Consider the following 23,076-nt stretch of genomic DNA (forward strand, 5'->3'; position numbering starts at 1 on the left):
GGTGGAGTACAAGGCACTCCAGCTGGCTTTTTTCGAGACAGGAGATGTGTTTGTGTGAGTGTGTGTGTGTGTGTGTGTGTGTGTGTGTGTGTGTGTGTGTGTGTGTGTGTGTGGAGGTTGGGGGTGTGGGGGGTGGGGTTGCTGACAAAAACACATTGTGTTTATGCTGACAGAGGGGCTTGCTGTTCTGTGCAGCACCCTGCAAAAAAATGGTGCTCTGGAGAAAGATCAGTGTCCGTCCACTCCTAACCTTTCTTGTTTTTGCAGCCTCAGCCTCAGCTGTATGTCACGAATCACAGAGACATCTGCATTTGTGAGAACACTGAATTAACAGAGAGTAGGAGCAACTTGCTAATGTTTTTAGAGCAGACGTGTTATGACTTAGACGAGCCACTTCGTAATCAGCTGGGGAAGAAATCTGACAGTAGCACAGTAACTCACCAATGCAAACTCCAGCGGCAAACAATGTATGAAACGCTCCGCCTCTGGACATGAATAAGTAATCAGAAAGGCTAGGGCGCACGTTCATTGGTTGCTTGCTTCATCCGGCCTTGAGGTTTTTTTAGGTACTTAACAGACCGCTCTCCGAATCTGGCGCTCACTACACGATAGCCCAATAGATGTTGTTTTCCTTTCCCTCTTTCGTTTTTTTTTTTTTTGAGAAACAGCTCTGTCTCCCTCGGCTCCCGAACTCTGTGCGTAAGTGGGTGTGTCGATGAGTAGCTTAGTGCGCACTCCGAAAAAGAGGAAAAAGTTCATTATGAGTTTAGTTTGAAACCTGCCCTGAGGACCAGAATGGCTATCTGGACTCGAGCGGACAAAAATGGTCAACTGGATCTTTTGCTACGGGACCGCTGGATTCGAGTAGCGGCTGAGCTCACCCGTGAAACTTTAACTTTGACGGCAGAAGCAGATTTAAGTGGTCCGGGTAATAACTTGGATTACAACAATTCGTCAGCTGGCCTAAGAAATGGTTTGTCGAACGGTGGCGAACCTGGATTAACATCAGGAAATCCGAACCGAAGCCAGAACTCGGACATCCACCCCAACCACGGAGCTTTAAGGCGAAGTGATAGCCCAGCGCGGGGGGCACTCACCCGAGGTCATTACGACAACAGCAGCAGCTACGGCTACAATAGTCCAGGTTCTGGCAAGTTCAGTCGAGATAACGGAGCCAACTCAGACTTTGGAAGTCCTGGGTCTAGTTATGGTAGCCCTGGGTCTAGTTTTAGTTCACGGCATGGCGAGACACCAAATAGTTTCGAAGCTGGTGGGTCGGAAGCAATACGGAAAGTAAGAGTTGTCAAACAGGAGTCTGGTGGTTTAGGCATCAGTATCAAAGGTGGTCGAGAAAACCGAATGCCCATCCTCATATCCAAGATCTTCCCCGGACTTGCTGCGGACCAGAGTCGAGCTCTACGTGTCGGCGATGCAATTTTGTCCGTCAATGGCAATGACTTACGCGAAGCCACACACGACGTGGCGGTGCAGGCGCTTAAAAAGGCCGGAAAGGAGGTTATGCTCGAGGGTAAGTTGTCTAACGCAATAACGGGGATTCATGAAGGCCTGGGTTGACACGAAAAGTAGTCAACTCTTGAGCTTACTTTTGTGCTCACCTACTATGCTGCTGCGCAACTCAGTCTATTTTACAGATCCGTACACATCCCGGGGTGACGTCTCAGTTTATTATTTGTCCCGCTCAACACAAATAGGCACTCTTTTAAACAAATAGCCTATCATGATCACAGAAGGATTTACGCCACGCTAATAATCGCCAGCTAAATCACAGCAACACTGTACATATTGCATTGATTATTTCTGGGACTAGGTGTAGCCAAGATTATATTTTAATCAACAGGCAAAGTGAGAGACCACGATGCTTACCGCTACAGTGGTGCGTGCGTGGTTTATCAGAAGTGCTTGTGGAGATTTCAGAGGGGCGGGGTGTATGTCATCACATTATGGAAGTGTTTGTTTATTCGGCTACACTGCAACAGCTTCATACACGACAAAGCCTAGCCTACGTGTCGTTAGACTGTATTGGAACGTTTGCTTATCCGCAGTTATTACTTTGTAACAAACTATGCTATTATGAGGGCTAGTTTAATATCCACGTATTGGCAGCTGTTACAATGTCTGTTACCGCATGTGGTCTAAGCTACTGTTGCAAAACAACTTGTGCCCACAGGGAGTGTGCTGATTGATGCAACAGCACGAACACTGCCAATAACCTGGGGAGATTTGGAAACACGTCGGACATTTTATTGTTAAAATGTCCAGGGGCCCGGCAAGGGCAGTGGTCCGAGACTCGTTGTGGTTAATGTGTTGGAAAGAATTGAACTGGTTAGCGTGCCCTCGTGATTTAACGTCCTGTTCACGCCTTGTAACACCACGTGCTCAGCTAATTCACCAAGTCAGTGTCTCTAAATTAACATTAATAGACAAGCTATTGTTTGGACCCACCTGTCGTGGCTATAAGACAAAAGATAAATGGGAAGTTGTTCTTGTTAATGTCTTCTGCTTCCATTGAGATGCTCCTGTGAATGTGTGCGAAGAATGTGGCAGTTCCATGACAGTGTTTGCCTTCCTTACAGAAAATGAGCTGTTGTGTTTGCCAGTGTAACTTAGAGTGTGAGTCCCAATTGCTCTTAAATTGATGCATGGGCCTGGTAGCAAAGTCGGGGGATATTTGAACTGCTCTGTCAGTCATCTAGTCATGTGCTAAGACCAAGCTATGAGAAACCAAACACATCCAGATACACTTGAAATCTACAGTATACTTAATTTGATTTACTACCAATATGGCTGATAGTCATAATTATTTCCGATGTACAAGACAGGAACCAGTCATGCTTTTATGGAAGGAGTTGACCCCTCAAAAATGATTTTGTCATCTTCACACTTAAACTTAGCTCCTGCCCGGGAATCTACACAAGGTCACGTCCTGTGATACACTGAAAAGAGAACATGTGGTCACGTATGTTTATTTCAGTTCACAGAAACAAGAAGTGATCCAAACAAAAGCAGCTGAGTGAGAGGAGCAGTGGCCGAGCAGAGCCTGAGGTGACACTGACCTTGAGCCGGCCGTGTCACTTAGTGTCTGTGCTCAGTGGTGGATGGGAAGATGTGGCCATTGTTTGGCCAGGGGGAGAAAGAAGCGCAGAGGGTGGACTGGGGCTGAAAACAGTGCGGAGACAAAGCCCCTCATTCATGAGGGCATCTCAGGAGTGCTCAGATGAGAGACAGTTATTTCCTTTTGTTTCCCCAAAGGCAAACACCGAATGACTGCCGGGAATGTAGCATTAGGCAGAGAACCTGAGCAAACATCAGTTCACAGTACTGTAAAACCGCAGACTTAAATATGAACCGAACCGGGCCAGGTTATGTAATTGGCCGCTCCACTACCACCACTGACTGATTATGAGGGTAGAGGAAAGTATGAACTCTGATCAAGTTGTCTTGTTCTTTTTTTTCTTCTTTTGCTTGCTTTCAGCCTTGTTTTATCTTTTATTTACTTTCTTTTCATGCTTTTTTCTCTATCTATTATTCTTTCCATCTCTCTATTTATCTATCTTTCTATCTATCTATCTATATCATTCTTTCCAACTCTGTTCCATACATTTACACTTGTGCTATCTTTCCGCTTCTTTCTATCTCTGTGTGTATCTCTTCTTTCCTCTTTCTTCTGTTGACCACAGCTCTTTTCCTGTGAGTGGCAGAGCAGAGGTCTGTGGGTCCAAGCCTCCTGTCTCTGAGGCCGAGCCAGGGGGAACGGATGGCAGGAGCACAGAGAGAGCAGAGAGGGGGGACGGATGTCAGAGCAGGGGCATGTGTCTGTGACAGGCCTGTGATGCAGAGCAGAACCACATTGTTTTCAGTGTGCAATGGACGACGGCGCTCTTGGCAGGAACTGGACTTCTCTGAGTGGGGACCACTCTCTTTCCCACTAAACTCGGTCCAGGTGGCAGGTGATTGTGTGTGTGTGTGTGTGTGTGTGTGTGTGTGTGTGTGTGTGTGTTCGGGGGGTGGGGGGATTGAGTGGTCTTTGTGTTGGTGTAAGCATAGGTGGTCGGTTAGGTTTGAAATACTGGGAGCTTCTCGGTGGAAAAGTGTGACATGGCCTCTACCACCTCCTTCGCCCCTCCCACACGCCCTCCTCCTTTCCCCGCACAGTCTTTCGAAGGAGTCTGACACACTGTTCTCATTAAGGTCCTGGCAGCCTGCGCCATGGGAGGGAGGAGGGGAAAGAGAAGAAAGAGAAAGAGTAAGGACAGACTGCAGGGGAATTTGGCCAGTGGAGAAGCAGTTGTGCCTGTATGGGTTTCAGTGGAAGAGTAACATTCTGGGGGCCTCTGTCTGATAAAGGAGGCAAAAATAACAGGAGAAGCACTAGGTGTGTGTGTGTGTCTGTGTGGTGTGGATCACATTCCGATGGTGTGGTAGTGTTTTTGTGTGATTTATCTGTGATTGTTTTGGAGGGAGTGGTAGTGACTTGTTGTACTGGATTCTAGTTATGATGTTCGTGTGTGTGTGTGTTTGGTCGGTGCGCATGTTAACTTTTTGGTGTCTTGTAGTAGTTTTCTCTTGCATTGTTCTTTGCGTATTCAGAGAAGCATCGTTATATGGGACAGCACCACTTGGGACAGTATCCCTCATGCACATACAGACACACACTCACTCTCACACACACACACACACACACATGAATTCTTCGGTGTCTTCTTTTGTACGGTGTGCCCTAATTAAAATTAGAACTGGAGCTGTGCGATGCTACCGACGGTCCTAATGAGATCTTTAAACAGAGCAGAGCAGAAGAGGGGCCGCCGATGCTGGAGGATTGCCGAGCTCACTCGCGCTGGGTCGCTGGAACCCTGCACTTTCCTCTGCCTCTCTCTCTCTCTCTGTGTGTGTCTCATTCCTGCACCTCGGTCTGTGGCTGCTTCTCCCATAATCTTTTTGCTGTGAAAGAAAAGAATGCTTTTCTGAGTGGAAAATTCCTCTCAGATGACCTGAAAGAAAAACACAACGCGTTGAAAAAAACAGTCATAGGAAACCTGTGCTTCCTGTCGTGTCACCTCTAACCCTTGACATGGAGAGGACAGAGAGAAAGAGAGTGAGAGCGAGAGAAAGGGAACAGATTTGAGATAGTGAATTATTAAGTCCGACAGAGAGATTCTAACTGTAGATGGTTTATGGCTCAGTATGTTTTAAGCCCCACATTGTTTCCTTATCTAAACAAAGTCAATAACATATCATTGTTGGTAGGCCTGTCACAGTCAGTGAGGGATCGACTTAATGTAGATATATGAGAATGACCACAGCTAGGCCTGTGTGTACTCCTGTGAATAGTGGAGGACAGCGGATAACAGATCTATGATATTCGGTCATATGGTGCATCGGGCATCGGCTTTCTTGTAGGTCTGTGAGATCGAGCTGCGTCCAGTGGTAGTGATTGAGAAAGGACATCAGTTTGAATTCTCTAATGTTGCACTGGATTAGATGTCAACAGGGTCATACTTGGAATCTGGAGGAAAAGGGAGACAGATGACTGTACTTATGTATGTGAATGTGAACACAGTTATTTTGAAACGATGAGGACATTGACTGACGAGAGAGAGAGAGATTGAAAGAAAAAAACAGGCCGCATTCGTTCCAACCAATTAAAATCCCTTCTAATTAGTCTAGAGACAGTCTGGAACAGTCAGATCTTGTGAGTTTGGGTTCACTTTGGCTTCGGCTGCAGGGTCCCAGAACATTGGCCCGTGAGCTATTATGTCTGTCCATCCCAGCGCTGCTTCTCTGATTAAGCTGGCCGGTCAGCGGGTTGCTAGCATCGCCCATCCAGGCCTTGTGCAACTTGTGAAGAGAACACGAGAACAGTCATCCCGAAGACGGTTCTTTGAAATGGTGAGAGCAATGCTGGCTCCGCTTTCCACTCGAAACCTGCCCACGTCTCAGCCAAAGCACAGGGCACCTCTATGCTCTCTGTTTGACTGCTCTGCTACTTTGAAGTCTGGCCTTTTAATACCTCAATCAAAGTAATCAAACTATTCCCACACTTTTTTAAAAACCAACTCCATGCCATGGTTGCCTTTAGACATGTAGAGCACGTATCCTCGTGCCATAATAATGCTATGGTTGACTGTGGTATGCAGGGAGCTCTGGCAATGTCATGACATGGGATATTGTCTGCCCTTGAATCCCGTTCCTTATCTATGTTGTGTTGGCATTATTACTCCATTGAGTTTCTAATTGTGTTTGCACAGATATGGGGGCAAATATTGACAGACAAGGCATCTATTAATGGTTTGTGCTGTCGGTCACTGTGTGCATGCATGGATTTCCTCAGTGATTTTACAGTAAGAAGTGCTATGACTGTCACCAATGTGTGTTTCATACTTGAAGAACAAGTAGGAGAAGGCAGAAATACTAGGATACTATAAAAGGACTCCAGATCGGGAAGAAAACTGTACACATGTAGTAGTAAGCTCTCGACACCGGCTTGTCATTTAGTTTTGGGGGGCTGGAGGTTTTATGAAACTGAAGTTGCAATGTCTATTGGGCTTGCATGTGCCACCCCATTTTCTGACACTGTCATATAGTGCTTCCTTTCCTCCACTTGTCAGCCAAGCTGGATTTGAATTGGGTTAATTGCTTTAGTGATTGTGATTTTATGGGTTTCGCAGAGAGACAGACGGTCTTAGGCTAAGGCTACCCTCTTTTGTAAGAGTCTGCTTTTCACAGTGCCTTGTCCCGGACCAGGGCTTGTTCTGGCTGGGTAGGCACATTCAGAGAGGAGTTTTGAGGCCTTCAGCTGAGGACAAACCACAGAGACCAGATCTGCCTTACTGATCCCTCCTCTCCTAGCCTGTCATCTGCTAACTGAACACTGAAGTTTGGCTAGTGGAGGTCCCTGGCCAAGGGCCTCACCAGAACCACGATACCCCAGCCCTCAGCTCCATCTAGATGAATAACACACACACACAGATCTACACTTACACACACACACACACACATGCATATGCACATGCCTGCTGGCCAATTGCTTTCGCAAGTATAATCCCCTTCCATGAGTGACCTCATCTCTTCGAACTCAGATCGAGTTTCTCCCTCTTCAATAGCCCATCCTGAAGACCACCCCCACACACACACATACACACACACACTCACACTCACAAGCAGACATTCCATGCAAAAGTGAATGTTTGCGTGTGGCTGTGTGGGTATGTGTATGCGTGAGTGTGTGCACAAGAAAGTATGGATGGCAAGAGAGAAAGCAAGAGTTTGCATTATTGTGGTTTCACTGTGGCATAGGGCATCCAACCAAAAATGGGGAAATTGAAGCCATTCCTCCTCGCTGAACGACAATTTTTGCCTTCGTGCTGAGGCAGCAGAAGCTCCGTGTCAATCCCCCCCCCCCCCCCCCCCCCCCCCCCAGATGTTCCTCCCAAAGACAGCTCTGTGCTGAGCACTCCGAATCCCTGTTCAGTTGCAGGGTATCATTTCCTATGGAAGTTCCACTTCGCTCGAAAGCGCTGAGCGTTATCGGTGTTGGTAATGCGGTGGGCCAGAAGCCGCCATATATGTGGCTTCAGGAGACTCACGCCTATTCTCCACATTCTTCCCTTTGTGGTCGTTGGCATCGAACATGTTACCGACCGTGCCGGAGGAGGAATGTGAGAGCCATCCCTTTTCGTCAAACTCTTGACAACAGCAGTACATTCATATTACAACCAAAACAGCATGGAACACTTGAAACACAGAGTGGAACATATACAACTTTTGAAGTGTGGTCTGTCACACAGGAAGGGACTTGTCCTTTTTTGCCCATGTGCTGTGTGTGTGTGTGTGTGTGTGTCTGTGTGTGTGTGTGTGTGTGTGTGTGTGTGTGTGTGTGTGTGTGTGTGTGTGTGTGTGTGTGTGTGTGTGTGTGTGTGTGTCTGTGTCTGTGTGTCTGTGTGTGTGTGTGTGTGTCTGTGTGTGTGTCTGTGTGTGTGTGTGTCTGTTGTGCATGCATGTGTTTGTACTGTCTCGGCTACAAAGTAGTATATCCCAGCTACCCTCTTTTCCAGACAAGTCCTCCATGGTCTGTGGCATTTCAAAGTACGAAATCTACGAAAAATGGAAATACATTTTGATTGCTACAAACCACAAAACGTTTTAATGCACATGTTCATGCATTTGTGCTATAACACTCACTTCTTCCTACTGTAGGTAGTTACTACCACTAGGCGTTGCACAGTAAGCACAGCCGAGCATAAACACAACTACCCACACACAAGGAAACATACTGATTATGTGTCTCTGTTTCTCTTCTCACAGTGAAGTACATCAGAGAGGTATCTCCCTTGTTCAAGAAGCCCTCTATGGTGGCAGACCTGCCTTGGGAGGGAACGCGCTCCCACTCCCCCAGCCTCAGTGGCGATGAGCTACCCAAACACAGCCCTGGCACCAAGGACAGGAAGATCATCCCACTGAAGATGAGCTTCATCAGCCGCAACCTCACCATGCCTGACCTGGAGAACAGGTGTGTGTGTGTGTGTGTGTGTGTAATTTGTCCACCATCCAATAATGTTTTAAAAGTACTCTGTGGTCTATATTTGGATGTATGTGGATTTTCACCATCAGTATGTGTGTTGCATATTTTCATTGTTTCATTTTGTGTGTGTGTGTGTGTGTGTGTGTGTGTGTATCTCTGTGTGTGTGTGTGTGTGTGTGTGTGTGTGTGTGTGTGTGTGTGTGTGTGTGTGTGTGTGTGTGTGAATATGCTTACTATTAAATGACTCATTGATGGGTACACTTGACAGGCTCATTAATAAACTGTAAAACTGTAGTTGGCACACATGGCTAATTTGCATGTGTTTTCCCTAGCCTGATAATGACAGCCACAATATAGCTGATAAGACTGGCTTTTGCCTTTGCCACACACTCTCTCTCTCTTTCTCTCTCTCTCTCTCTCCCTCTCTCTCTCTCTGTCCCCCCCAGGCCACCATACACACACTCACCCCTCTCTCTCTATCGCTGTCACTCCTAGGCCACCATACACACTCACCCCTCTCTCTCTCTATGGCTGTCCCTCCTAGGCCACCATACACACTCACCCCTCTCTCTCTATGGCTGTCCCTCCCAGGCCACCATACACACTCACCCCTCTCTCTCTCTCTGTGTCCCTCCTAGGCCACCATACACACTCACCCTCTCTCTCTATGGCTGTCCCTCCCAGGCCACCATACACACTCACCCCTCTCTCTCTATGGCTGTCCCTCCCAGGCCACCATACACACTCACCCCTCTCTCTCTGTGTCCCTCCTATAGGCCACCATACACACTCACCCCTCTCTCTCTCTGTGTCCCTCCTATAGGCCACCATACACACTCACCCTCTCTCTCTATGGCTGTCCCTCCCAGGCCACCATACACACTCACCCCTCTCTCTCTCTCTATGGCTGTCCCTCCTAGGCCACCATACACACTCACCCCTCTCTCTCTCTGTGTCCCTCCTAGGCCACCATACACACTCACCCTCTCTCTCTATGGCTGTCCCTCCCAGGCCACCATACACACTCACCCCTCTCTCTCTCTGTGTCCCTCCTAGGCCACCATACACACTCACCCTCTCTCTCTATGGCTGTCCCTCCCAGGCCACCACACACACTCACCCTCTCTCTCTATGGCTGTCCCTCCCAGGCCACCATACACACTCACCCCTCTCTCTCTATGGCTGTCCCTCCCAGGCCACCATACACACTCACCCCTCTCTCTCTGTGTCCCTCCTATAGGCCACCATACACACTCACCCCTCTCTCTCTCTCTGTGTCCCTCCTAGGCCACCATACACACTCACCCCTCTCTCTCTGTGTCCCTCCTATAGGCCACCAAACACACTCACCCCTCTCTCCCTCTCTGTGTCCCTCCTATAGGCCACCATACACACTCACCCCTCTCTCTCTCTCTGTGTCCCTCCCAGGCCACCATACACACTCACCCCTCTCTCTCTCTGTGTCCCTCCTAGGCCACCATACACACTCACCCCTCTCTCTCTCTGTGTCCCTCCTAGGCCACCATACACACTCACCGCTCTCTCCCCCTCCCTCTCTGTTGTCCCTTTGCCAGGCTGCTGGAGCTGCACTCCCCTGACGGCCAGCACACGGTGGTGCTCCGCTGCAAGGATGGTGCGTCGGCGCAGGCCTGGTTCACCGCCACCCACACCAACATCGCCGCCCTGCTGCCCCAGACGCTGGCCCACGTCAACGCCTACCTGAGCGCGCCGACCACCGCCGCACACCCCCAGCTCAAGCACATCGGCTGGCTAGCCGAGCAGGTACAGTACGCGCTGATCAAGGGCCAAGCCGGTCAGACACAGACAAATGGCGCGTGTCGTCAAATGGAAGTATTCTTCATGTATACAGTCGAGTCACATACATACACACATACATGCACAACTCAAGTTATCCAAGTATATTCATGTACTGTATATACACAACACCAGGAAATCCCCTCTTATCACCTGCACAAATATTGACCCACATTCTAATGACAACACATTAGGAAAGCAATGCTACTCTACTGTAGGTTTTTTTTTATTTTTTAGCACACACTGATCCTTTCAATGCTGTCATATCTTTTTTAGAATAATATTTTATCGAATAGATTGTAACCATCACAGATAGCCTTGGTTTTGGTTATTGTGCCTTCTTTGGTAAAATTTTCTCTGTATCGCCTGTGTAAAAACCTGACCCAAATACCAATGGCATCACATCACTGGAGTATCTCAAGAATACTCAGCTGGTGTCAGGCGAGCGTGTCAACAGTGAGCTCTTTCCCTGGGCCTGTTTTTCTATTGTTACACAACATGTGAGCTTTTGTGCTCTCCTCTTGTCACAAAGGATTTTTGAAACAACTCAGTTCATGGAACATGAACGAAACGCGGTGATGGCACTCGGTCAGACCACTCGCACAGTTCCCAGTTAGAAGACTGCAACAGGGTCTGCGGCTGCGCTAAGGGATTCTCACGGTGTGGTCTTGTGTTATTCCGGAACTCTCTGTGAAAATGGAGAGGGAGTGTTGAGATTGTGCCGAGTTATGTAAGCGGGGAGTGTAGATGGCAGTGGCATGGAGGGGTTACAGGAGGTGCAGTGAAGACCGAAAACCACAGGAAGCTGCGTTTGTGTTAACTACTTCCTCCGGGCCCTGCTAACACAACACACACACACACACACACACACACACTAGCAGCCATTACACATAAACAGACACCATGGACTCAGAGGTTGGGAAGCCTCATACCATGTCATCCAACTGGATACACACACACACACACACACACACACACACACACACACTAACTCACACACTCACACACACAAGCACAAGCACAAGCACAAGCACAAGCACAAGCACAAGCACAAGCACAAACCCACTCTCTAGTACTCACACACAGCCTGACTGTCTGCCCTGTTTGGTTTTAGATCCAGTTGGAAGGTGGGCGGATGCAGTACCGCCCGGTCGTCATGGCGCTGACCGAGAAAGACATCCTGTTGTTCGACTCGGTGCCCTGGAGTCGTGAGGCCTGGACGAACCCGCTGCTCACGCACCCTGTCCTCGCCACAAGGTCTCTCTCTCTCTCTCTCTTTCAGTTTTCTCCATCCTCCGGTTTTGCTGGTACATAACCATGGTAACCAAGGTGTGCTTTGAGGAGTGCGTACCTGACTGTCTCTCTGACCTCTGAGCTTTGCCCTCTCCTGCTGTCCTGGTAGGCTGGTTCATTCGGGCAGCTCCCACGGGTCGCCGGCACTGGGGGCGGACCTGGTGTTTGCCACACGGACGGGCACGAGCCGTGGCATCGAGTCGCACGTCTTCCGCGTGGAGACCCACTGGGACCTGTCGTCATGGACACGGGCCCTGGTGCAGGGTGGGCACGCCGCCGCAGAACTGATTAAAGAGGTGTCCATAGGTACGTCTGTGTGCATGTGTGTTTAAAGAGGTGTGTGTTTGTGCATTACGTTACGTGTGGTTGTATCATTTGGCTTTATGTGTGAGTAATGTAGGCTTCCTGTTGCACTCGTGTGCATCCGTGTGTGGGCATTGTACAGACTTGTGAGCCTGTGAGTGTGTTTACTTATCCTACTTTTATATGCTGACATTTCACAATGAGTCAAACCCACCTCTTCGGAGAGGAAATACAGTGTCCCATGTACTAGAGAGAGAGAGAGAGAGAGAAAGAAGGAAACAAAAACAAAGAGAAGGAAAGAGCAATAGGCTGAGAGAGGGATTGCAAAGTTGAACAGAACAGTACTGATTAGGGTGAACTTGGACTGGAAATAAGGCACTCTGCCAGTGGGTCGACTTTCTCCCCCACTTATGCGTAGAACAATAGCCGGCCAAAATTAAACACTGGAAAAGTTCACTTGTTTCCTGTCCTGTTCTACAATATCCTTGAACCTCAGAGATGTGCATTCGTCTTCAAGTTCTTTCTTCCTACACACAAACACACACACACGCCAAGCTGTGTTTGTGAGACAGTCGTGTGGTTTTGTTGTGTTCCAGGTTGTGTGTTGAACAGACAGGAGGTGCGTTTGACCCTGCATTATGACAAGGGCTTCACGGTGAGCCGGGAGCCAGCCGAGGCGGCTGGGACCATGGTCCTCTTCCGCTACCCCTACGAAAAGCTCAAAATGTCCGCTGACGACGGGGTCCGCAAACTCTACTTGGACTTTGGTGGTCCCGAGGGGGAACTGGTATGTCAAAAAATCATCTCTAAATTAACTGTAATTGAGTTTCAGTTGTCTAGAAGGTCCTCATAGTACTTTCATGTTTTACATTATTGTTTTTTTTTATTGTTTTTGTTTGTTATGGTATATTATATTAGTGCAGTTTGAATTTACAGATATATATTATAGTCATGTATAGTCAGTATAGTCATTTTCACCCTTTCTTTCTTTCTTTCTGTCTCTTTCTTTCTATCTGTGGCAGGTGTTTGACCTGAGATCGGGGCCAAAGCCTGTGGTGTTTGTGCTCCATTCCTTCCTGTCAGCTAAACTCACTCGCATGGGCCTGCTGACGTGAATGGGGACAACAGGAGCTCAGTGTCACAGCGCCTCTTTACATATATACATATACGTCTTGATATCAACACCATCTATCATCGCCTTCCATTTTATTTCTACATTTTTTAAGCACATTTTTGCTTTGTTGTCATGTCAGTGTAAGGGTTTGTGTGTGTGTGTGTTTGTGTATGCACGTGCGTGGTCAGTGGCAGTGTGGACTTGCGAGCACCGTCGGTAGCATGCTGTGTACACCAGAATGTGTGTGTTAGTGAGCTTGTGTTTCCATTTTTAGCATATTGAAATGTGACTGTTATCAGGATTACCAAATGTGCCTTGTTGTAGAGCTAGTCTAAATACTCTCTTCTAAACTTTTTCCAGTTTTTTCAAGGGTCATAGAGGCTAAAGCAAAACTAGCTTTGAAAAAGCACACTCTCTCACTCACACACATACACATAGTATTACTTTCATATATGTGTGTTTGTTTGTTTTTGGTCCTTACCTTATGTGTCATTTCCTGTATTTTGTATTTATGTTTTCTTTTTTTTCATGTTAGGGCACAGTGAGTAAGGTATTGTTGTTGTGCTGAGGAGTTTAGTGCTTGAGCTGCCTTGTTTGACTTTAAAAACTCTCACTGGCGTAGCCTGTATGTGCCTGTGTTGTGCTCGGTTCGCCTGTTTTGCAGCGTGTGGTTTCACGTTGGTGAAGTTGAAAGGGGTAACTGACCGAGTAGTTATTCAGTCTAAGGCAGCAGTTGTTATGTGGGTAGAACAACACCTAGAGCCTCTTCCCCAAGCCAAAAGAAAGTCATTCACTTTCACAGTCCCTCATATCACTGCCATCTCCACGATCCCTGTTTGCCTTGTATCATTGGATTTCAAGTGATCCCACACTAATGACTGTGCTGCCACCCAGCCTAGGGGGAATTGCATAAGGGATTCTGACTGTGTGTGTGTGTGTGTGTGTGTGTGTGTGTGTGTGTGTGTGTGTGTGTGTGTTTCTGTGTGTCTGTGTGTGTGTGTGTGTGTGTGTGTGTGTGTGTGTGTGTGTGTGTGTGTGTCTGTGTGTGTGTGTGTGTGTGTCCGTGCATTCGTGCATGTGCATGTATGTGTGTGTTTGCATGGATGTGTGTACCTGTGTGTGTGTGTGTGTGTGTGTGTGTGTGTGTGTGTGTGAGAGAGAGAGCGAGAGAGAGAGAGAGGGAGTTGTGGAAGTGGCAAAGGGCTCGAAGCTTCTCGCCTCTCTCCACCCACACACACACACACACACACACACACACACTCTGGGGAACAATCCCTTCATCTCCATTCAAATGCACATGAGTTTCCAAATGCCTGTTTTCCACCACTTGTCAAGGTTAATAGCTGTCAGTGAAAAGAGCCCGAGGCACTTTGGATCCGAAGGACACCACATCGCCCCCTGTGGCTGCTCTTAAGTGCAGACATAATCTTGTGCCAAGTTTCATCCAGGCATTTGTGTGAAAGTAGAAGGCGAGGAGTGTCATCCATACTGTATTTCAAGTTTATAAAGCAAATCCAATCCAGCAATGGCAGAACAAAAAAAAGACGCCTTAAATTACATTCCTAGAACATGCACTTGCCATCCGTGATTGGGTGACCAAAAAAAAATGCTCCCCAAAGCACATTCCTTCCCTTCCCTGGCCGGGGCAGCACAAACGTGTACAGATGGAGTGATGTGTTGCGTTGAAAGGAAACCAATACTGATTTCTTCCTACTGCAATGGGGGCGCTAACTATGCCTTTCTGACTGTACCCATAGCTCTGTAAAGATCCTCCACATAGCTGCACGAATGCACATCCTCTATCCCAGAGCAGGATTGATCACAGCACATGCACGACTCCAATCATTCCAGTGGCCTTTTACATTCAGAATAAGTGGAATCATCCCCCCCCCTCCCTTCCCCAAAGAATATTAATACATATGCAAGTGAGAATATTTCTAGAGTTTCAAAAGGGGGGGAAAGTTGTTGAAATATGTTGATATGCAATACATGTCACATCCTGTCTTTGTCTGCCGTTATTATCACCTGTCTCTCTGTGTGTATGTTATCAGGTGTCTGTGCATGGGCCTGTTTCCACGGCCCAAACTCTTTCTACTCTGTTCCTTGGTCTGCAGAGTTTCACTGACCGAAATGTGAGACATATCTTTCTTTCGCATCGCTGCTGGACTTCCACCGACGGCGTGGTGTGGGTATCAGCACCGGCTCTCTCTCAAAGGGCCGGCTCTGTTCTCCCGCAGGTCTCCTGCTGAAAGACAGGGACTTGGCGTGCACCTGAGACACTCTCAAGCTCAAATCTGGGGCCACGCCAGACTCCCAGCTAGTCCAGACAGGCAGGCCAGGCCAGTCCAGTCCTCGGCTGAACCCTTTCTGGGCTCGCTGAAGGTCAAGGCTTTTACTGAAGATTCCGACAGATCCCAGGCCCTGTTTGCCAACTCTTCTGCATGTTGTTATAAGGAAATCACTCCCGGAGTTATCCGAGCTAGAGCAATTCACAGTTGTCTTCACGACCGCAGCATGCACACAGTCCTTCATGGCACATGGATGGCATGATTTTAACATCTGACCTTACTAATGCTCTGGTCTCCTTATTAACCAAGAATGTAGTAGCTTCTCCAGATGTATGACTGAAGAGTTTGCATTTTGACCAGTGACATGTTTTCATCCTATGTTTTTCTGTTCAGTGCTTTGAGCATGAGGCCATTAGGCTAATTATTAGTGTTCCATAGATTTTTTTTTTTTTTTTTTAAACCAAAGGTTATATTCTGTGGCAGCTTGCGTGACATCCAATCATTTATAGATCAAAAAAGAGAAAATATAGCAGATACACTGCTGCTGCAAAGTTGTTTTATACAAAGTATTTTAGTCTTGAAAGCTCTCCTAAGATATGCAAAAAATGTCTGTTAAGAAATGTGCTCTCATCAAACTGTAAATAAAACAACCACACACCAGTACCCTTGCCTCTCTGGTTATTCATCATTTTGTTTGTAAATGAACATGTTTTTGTAGGCTATACATGAACATTGCCTCAGCACACTTGCAATTTAATTCATCCATTTCATGGACAATTGCCACTAAGTAAGCTGATGACAGCAAATCGGATGACAGCTGGCTGGCCTGATTAGGGATTCATGGAAAGCAATGGAATAAGCTTACTCAGGTTTTGTGGTATTTAATCACAAAATATAAAATGCCTCTGTTAATATCAGTGAATCAAATGAAATGTTCTCAAATAGGCTATTTTCATCTGCTGATATTCAATTAAACCAACACAAAATTCCAAAGAGGAAACTGAGTTGCATGTCCATCTGGGCCAGACCGGTAGATGGCACTGCCGCATTTGTAATGTGTACTTGTGGGGCATAATGGATCATAGATTGGAATCGGTATCTATGGTTAATGCTGTTTTCGTGTTTTCCTCTGTTGCTGGGCCAAGCTTGTCATGTAGCTAGCTAGTATTGTCATAGGCACCAAGCGCCCACTTATTTTGCCACAACGATATTTTTTAATAAATCGTCAAGTTTGCTACGTTAGTTGGATAAAAGACTGGGGAAAACAGCAGAAGCGTGAGATGAAATGACAACGTCAACATTACAGGTAGCGTTATCTTCCAGGCTAGCCTAGCCAAGCCTACTGTCCTTTCGCTTTGCTCCTAACCAGCAATAGTAAACATTGCAAACCGCTACCGGATTGAAACCGTTAGCTTCGTTGTAAATGCGCCCATTCGACAGGCGTAGATACAGCTCGACGTCATTGGTTATTTTGTCGAAATGGACTATTCGTTGTGGTTTCATCTTTTTGGTGATATGTCGATCGTGCTCTATACTGGCATGTTAATTAACGTTAACGGGAGGTTCCAGTCTAGTTGGTGATCTCAGCTTGTATTGATTGTAGCCTAGACATAGCTGCTACCTTCTAAGTTGTTCTGTTCTGTCATCGCTTATTTGTTTGTGAAGCATAATGTTCTGATTTAGTTTCATGATAGGACTAAATAAATACATTTGCACCCTTTGTTGTTATGTCAATTTATGTTAGCTCGCTAGCAGAGTAATTATAATGGTACTTTACTGGTAGCAGGCTAGTGGTTAATTATTTATGAAAATTAGTTGACAGTTGACAGATTAACAACTTCACGGAAATTATGTGTTGTCTAGCGGTGTATGCATAGCGTTAACTTTAGTCGGCTAAGTAGATATTAAGATCTAGTGTACTTGTTACTTTGACATATGCAAACTGCACAACATAGTGTCTTTGTTTACCGATTCCCACCTGCTCTATGCAGAAAGCGATTGATCTGGTCACGAAAGCCACAGAGGAAGACAAGGCAAAGAACTATGAAGAGGCCTTGCGCCTGTACCAGCATGCAGTGGAGTACTTTCTGCATGCTATCAAATGTAAGTTTCATTATCATCAATTTCTAGAGGAATAGGCGGGTAACTCTGTACCACATACCATAACCCGTGTATGCAACAGTGTGGGTGATATTGTCACGAATGCTGTATGTTTGTCTGAAGTCTAAATTAGTTTTACTGTCTCCCTGAAACGTCATCTTGATGTTAAATGCAGATGAGGCTCACAGTGACAAAGCGAAAGAGAGCATCCGAGCCAAATGTATGCAGTACCTGGACCGAGCTGAGAAGCTAAAGGACTACCTGAAGAATAAAGAAAAACAGGGCAAGAAACCAGTGAAGGAGGCACAGAGCAATGACAAGTATGGGGTTTCTGATATCATTTACTACATGCCTTTCTCTCCCTCACTCTCAATGTGTCTCTTTTAAACGTTTCTCTTATTCAAACTCCTTGACCCCCCCCCCCCCCCCCCCCACTGTCGGTCAATGCCCCCCTTCCAATTCATACACAGTCACATAGTCACACAATGGTGTTTAAAGTCCATAATCATGATTTGGTGTCCATGCGCTGGCATTGCACATGTACGCATGAGGGTATTTGGTAAATATTGTGTGTTTATGTGGTGTCTTAAAAGGAGTGACAGTGACAGTGAGGGTGAGAATCCCGAGAAGAAGAAACTCCAGGAGCATCTGATGGGTGAGTAGGCTTTTAGTCACTTTATCCCCTCTGTCTCCTCCTATAGGAATAATGAAACATCCTGAAAAACAAAGAATCATTTGCAGAATATGTTCAACTCTATAGGTCTGTTTGGTTATTATGTGCATGGTCGTGGAACGTAACAAGAATCCATGGGAGGCCTTTTGTCCACTTCACATAATTGCACTGTTGATTTGTAGAGAAAGAATGCACTCATAGTTGTGGTACTCATGTGGTACTCATTTGTGGAGTGAGATGGCCTGCAATCCAAATGAATCAAGCCTCATATCCACCCCTGCAAATGGAACATCTGTCCATGGACATGTAGAGTTTTGAATAACAAACTCCACTACTGTAATAACAAACTCCACTACTGGAAGTGGATGTTCTTGAATAATAAACTCCCCTTCTGAAAGTGGATGTTTTCAGCGTATAGAACTCCTGTCTGATTGTCTCCTGTTGCCACAGATAGAACAAGCCCACCCATTTAAGAAATAATATAAATCAAAGTATAACAAAATCAAACAGTTATGACGAAGCTTGTTCAAGCTCTTTGACAGCATTGTTTGCCCAGGATTAGCGGTCACTATTTTGTTTTGCGGTCACACAGGTGCTATTGTGATGGAGAAGCCCAATGTGAGGTGGAGTGACGTGGCGGGATTGGAAGGAGCCAAGGAGGCCCTCAAGGAAGCAGTCATCCTCCCCATCAAATTCCCCCATCTCTTCACTGGTCAGCAAAGCATTATTACAAGCAGTTTTGGCCCACTTCTTTGAAAATTCATGCTGAAATGTAGTCCCCATCCCTTCGTTGATGTGGATATTACACAGTTAACTCGTGGAGAGTGTGGAGTCAGCAGTGGACATGTGGATGGTCTTGAGGGGTGCCTAATGTGTCGCTGTTTTTGCAGGCAAGCGGACACCATGGAGAGGGATCCTGCTGTTCGGGCCTCCAGGGACGGGCAAGTCCTACCTGGCCAAGGCGGTGGCCACCGAGGCCAACAACTCCACTTTCTTCTCCGTCTCCTCCTCTGACCTGATGTCCAAGTGGCTGGGAGAGAGTGAGAAGTGAGTGGACTGTTGTTCACTAGTAGTCTTCACATAGATCTACACTACTGCTCAGTTTGAAATGGTCAAATTTGCTGTGTGTGTGTGTGTGTGTGTGTGTGTGTGTGTGTGTGTGTGTGTGTGTGTGTGTGTGTGTGTGTGTGTGTGTGTGTGTGTGTGTGTGTGTGTGTGTGTGTGTGTGTGTGTGTGTGTGTGTGTGTGTGTGTGTGTGTGTGTGTGTGTGTGTGTCATCTAGAATCTAGATGATGGAACTGAGGGCTGGGGTATGGTGGTTCTGGTGAGGCCCTCAGCCAGTGCATACAGTATGTCTAGTTACTAGGTGTAAAATGGGGTTTGTTCTGCTCCATTCTGTTACCATCCTCTTTCTTCTCCTCCCTCAGGCTCGTTAAAAACCTCTTCGACCTGGCTCGCCAGCACAAGCCCTCTATCATCTTCATAGACGAGGTGGACTCTCTGTGCGGCTCACGCAATGAGAACGAGAGTGAGGCAGCGCGGCGCATCAAGACCGAATTCCTAGTCCAGATGCAGGGTGAGTGTCATCTTCCTCTTTTTCCGCTTCCATCTATTATCCGAAAGAGAAAGATGCAGAGGAGTACAGTGAAGAGTTTGATGTTCAGACTTGGAGTCTTTTTCGTCTATTCTGAACGTAGCCTAAGTAGTGAATGATGCAGTGTTGTGTTTTGTTGTCCTACTTACAGGGGTGGGAAATAACAATGATGGGGTCCTTGTCTTGGGGGCCACTAACATCCCTTGGGTATTGGATGCAGCCATTCGCAGGAGGTCAGTAGATCTATCGGAGAGGCACATAAACACAGTGGAGCCTATCATTCCGTAATGCACATTTAAGCACAGCACATCTTGCTGTCTAAAGGCAGTCATTTTCAGGAACCTTTTGCCATTCATTATCTTGTCTTACTTTTTGTCGCAACATTTATAGTACCTTCTTGTCTTAAACATGTCATTTGTTGTATAATTCCATATTGTGAGCACGATGCAGGGAAAGCTTTTTTAGTTGTGGTGTGGTTTCTGATCTCCCTTCATATCACGCGGCCAGGTTTGAGAAGCGGATCTACATCCCGCTGCCCGAGGAGCCGGCGCGCTCGGCCATGTTCCGCCTGCACCTGGGCAACACGCCGCACAGCCTGAGCGACGCCGACCTGCGACAGCTGGCGCGCAAGACCGACGGCTACTCGGGCGCCGACATCAGCGTCATCGTGCGCGACGCACTCATGCAGCCCGTGCGGAAGGTCCAGTCGGCCACGCACTTCAAGAAGGTAATTGATAGCAGATGGTCAATAGAAGAACAGGGTCGGAGCCATATGTATTTCATCAAGTTGTTACAATTGAGAACCACCCCCCACCCTCCACCAAGGTAGAGCCAAATGTCACAAATTGTATCACATATTACTATAATTATATTGCATTGCATATGGCTATAGTGTATATGATGCTATGATGTACAGTATATCATGATTAGATGGTCATTATGTTGAGTTGCTTTTGTATGTTTTCTGGTATGTTGTGTTTATGTGCAAACCTGGATGATGAAGTGGTGCAAAACTAATAGAAGAACCTTGTTAAACCCTTGTTAGCTGTATTGATATGAGAATGAAACCATAAGCTGTTTCTATTTGGAGGTTTAGGTGCTGTGTCCACCAAACGCGTTTTTTGCGCCGACGGCGACAATTTTCAATGTAAAGTCTATGTAGCTCAGCGCTCACAGCACTGAGCGCCCTCGGCGGAAAAAAGCTGTCGGCGCTGACCGTTTTTTGTCGCAGCGCTCAGAGCGCTCAAAGTTGAAATCTGTTCAACTTTTAGAACAGCGCCGGGCTCGTCAATGGCACTTCTCGTTATAAACCGTCTCTGGTTTTGGTAACTTAGCAACAATAAACACTTATCGAAGCGCCGAGAGAAGGAGGTTGAGGGCGCTCTGGCTGTTAAAAACGCGTTTGGTGGACACAGCACCTTACTCCTTTTTATCTTGCTCAGGTTTGTCACTACATCATGCACTTGAGATACGTCCCTGTTTTTTTGACATTGGAGTGTGCTAAGCAGATGGTGTAGGAAATTGTTTAAATTTTGTTTTCTGAATATGCAATGGAATAATGTAGCAGGCTGCCCAATGACATGTCTGTATGTCAGAACATAGCATTTGACATGTAAATGCACTACAAGTCTTAATTTCTATATGTATGAGCTTAGTGTTATGAGACAGTGCCACCCTGTGGCGTAAAGTGAAACCTTCCAGGCTGGTGTTTTCAGTCAGCAGACAAAATCATAGCATTGAGTTTTATATTTCCATATGCATTGCTGAAAGACCTGTATGTTTGTTTGTGTCCAGCTGGAGGATTGTATGTTTATACAGAACAGGCTTTTAGACACAGCTGCTGAGCATAGCTCAGTCAGTGAAAGTAAAGTAAATTCTCACCCATACCTGGTCTCACCTGGCAATGGCGCTGTGCATGTGCAGGTAAGAGGCCCATCCCGCTCAAACAGCTCAATGATGGTGGACGACCTGCTGACTCCCTGCTCCCCTGGTGACCCCGCTGCCATAGAATTGACCTGGATGGACGTGCCTAGCGACAAGCTTCTAGAACCCATTGTGTGCATGGTAAGCTTGGTGTCAGCACACATCTTGGCTTTTTGCCAAACCCAATGAATGGACTATCTAAATACCCAGATTGTTGTGATCACTGGTTGTTGTTGTAGTGTGACTGAACGGTGCACACCTGTTCTGTTTCCTCAGTCTGATATGCTGCGGTCTCTGGCCACCACTCGTCCCACGGTGAACACTGAGGACCTGCTGAAGGTGAAGAAGTTCACAGACGACTTTGGACAGGAGGGCTGAGAGGGCTCGAGAGAGTTGTGGTGGCGTATCTATCCCAGCTTCGGACACCAACCTTATTATCCGGCATCCCTAGTACCATCCCCCTCCCACAACCCAGATCCTCTCTCATTCATACAATCCCATCCCATTCAAACAGTAGCACCTGCAAACTCGACTGACCACCACTGGACTATCTACTCTAGACTAACCCACCATGGTGACAATGAAGGAGTGTTTTACCTTTTCTCTAATGTGTACCTTTTTTTCTCTCTTTGATCGCGCAAAGCATAACAAAAAGAAAAAGGCTGAAGGACTTTTATCTCTCTGTGCACCACACCAGTGCTGTTTGATGTTTTCGGGGAAAAAAAAAAAAAGAATCATTTCAAAGGACGAACCAATGGCACGTTGAACAAGAAGCTAATCATTTTTATGTTGAAGGATTGCTGTGTGGGTACCTGTGCATTTACTGTAAGAATGTCCCCGTCTGTAAATGTTTATTTTTTATTGTTGTGTGTGAGATGTGTGAATGCGTACCAAGACTGCTATTGTTTGATTCGGAGTGTGACCTCCATCACTCCGGCTCTGTTGCGATTATCGATGCTCACCTTGTGAAGGAGGAATTGTTGCTCTCTGTTCTAGACCGTATTACGTTATTTATATTTATTTATTTGTTTGCCATGTAGGACACTAAAAACTGAAGATGTTTACTGGGCAACTAAAAGAAACAGCATAAGCTTTTTGTTTAGTCTTCTCCACTAACCTAACGGAGATAGTATTGAAAGTTCTGGGGCAGTACCTCACAGTCCCCCACAGTCCCCAGAAGTCTTACAGTATGGAGGGGTATATTGACTGAGTGATGTTTTTGTTTACCTGACGAAAGGACTGAATACGCAAAAGGCCTCAGTCACACTGCAGAAGATGCGCTCGTTTCTTCTATCTGTCTCTGTCTAGATAGTTAATGGTGCAGATAGTGATGTCAGCCTTGGTGTCCACAGAGGCAGCCGTCACCTGTCATGACTACAGACTTTGCCTGATCTGATTAAACTGCGATTCTAAAACAGTCTGAGCGCCTGTGTT

General features: G+C 46.6%; 2 protein-coding genes across 2 annotated transcripts; both read left to right on the top strand.

Annotated features, from left to right (window-relative positions):
* The first annotated feature begins 591 nt into the window (after positions 1 to 591).
* On the top strand, positions 592 to 14,634 carry sntb2 (syntrophin, beta 2). Its single transcript, XM_062547842.1, has 7 exons — positions 592 to 1,528; positions 8,323 to 8,527; positions 10,114 to 10,321; positions 11,469 to 11,611; positions 11,757 to 11,953; positions 12,547 to 12,737; positions 12,973 to 14,634. The coding sequence occupies exons 1-7, from the start codon at positions 796 to 798 to the stop codon at positions 13,063 to 13,065; spliced, it is 1,770 nt and encodes a 589-aa protein (XP_062403826.1). The 5' UTR covers positions 592 to 795; the 3' UTR covers positions 13,066 to 14,634.
* A 1,845-nt stretch (positions 14,635 to 16,479) lies between these two features.
* Positions 16,480 to 23,060, top strand: vps4a (vacuolar protein sorting 4 homolog A). The gene is made up of 11 exons (XM_062547843.1): positions 16,480 to 16,658; positions 17,344 to 17,455; positions 17,628 to 17,772; positions 18,046 to 18,107; positions 18,718 to 18,837; positions 19,016 to 19,172; positions 19,553 to 19,701; positions 19,871 to 19,952; positions 20,227 to 20,446; positions 21,643 to 21,783; positions 21,919 to 23,060. The coding sequence occupies exons 1-11, from the start codon at positions 16,638 to 16,640 to the stop codon at positions 22,018 to 22,020; spliced, it is 1,311 nt and encodes a 436-aa protein (XP_062403827.1). The 5' UTR covers positions 16,480 to 16,637; the 3' UTR covers positions 22,021 to 23,060.
* Positions 23,061 to 23,076: the final 16 nt, after the last annotated feature.

Source organism: Sardina pilchardus, chromosome 10, assembly GCF_963854185.1.
Source record: "Sardina pilchardus chromosome 10, fSarPil1.1, whole genome shotgun sequence".
NCBI lineage: Eukaryota > Metazoa > Chordata > Actinopteri > Clupeiformes > Clupeidae > Sardina > Sardina pilchardus.

Coding starts and splice junctions, on each gene's coding strand:
- vps4a (XM_062547843.1), top strand. CDS start 16,638: ATGACAACGTCAACATTACAG. Junction 17,773..18,045: donor GAGGCACAGAGCAATGACAA/GTATGGGGTTTC, acceptor GTGTCTTAAAAG/GAGTGACAGTGACAGTGAGG. Junction 19,953..20,226: donor GATGCAGCCATTCGCAGGAG/GTCAGTAGATCT, acceptor TCACGCGGCCAG/GTTTGAGAAGCGGATCTACA.
- sntb2 (XM_062547842.1), top strand. CDS start 796: ATGGCTATCTGGACTCGAGCGGACAAAAATGGTCAACTGGATCTTTTG. Junction 8,528..10,113: donor ATGCCTGACCTGGAGAACAG/GTGTGTGTGTGT, acceptor TCCCTTTGCCAG/GCTGCTGGAGCTGCACTCCC. Junction 11,612..11,756: donor CACCCTGTCCTCGCCACAAG/GTCTCTCTCTCT, acceptor CTGTCCTGGTAG/GCTGGTTCATTCGGGCAGCT.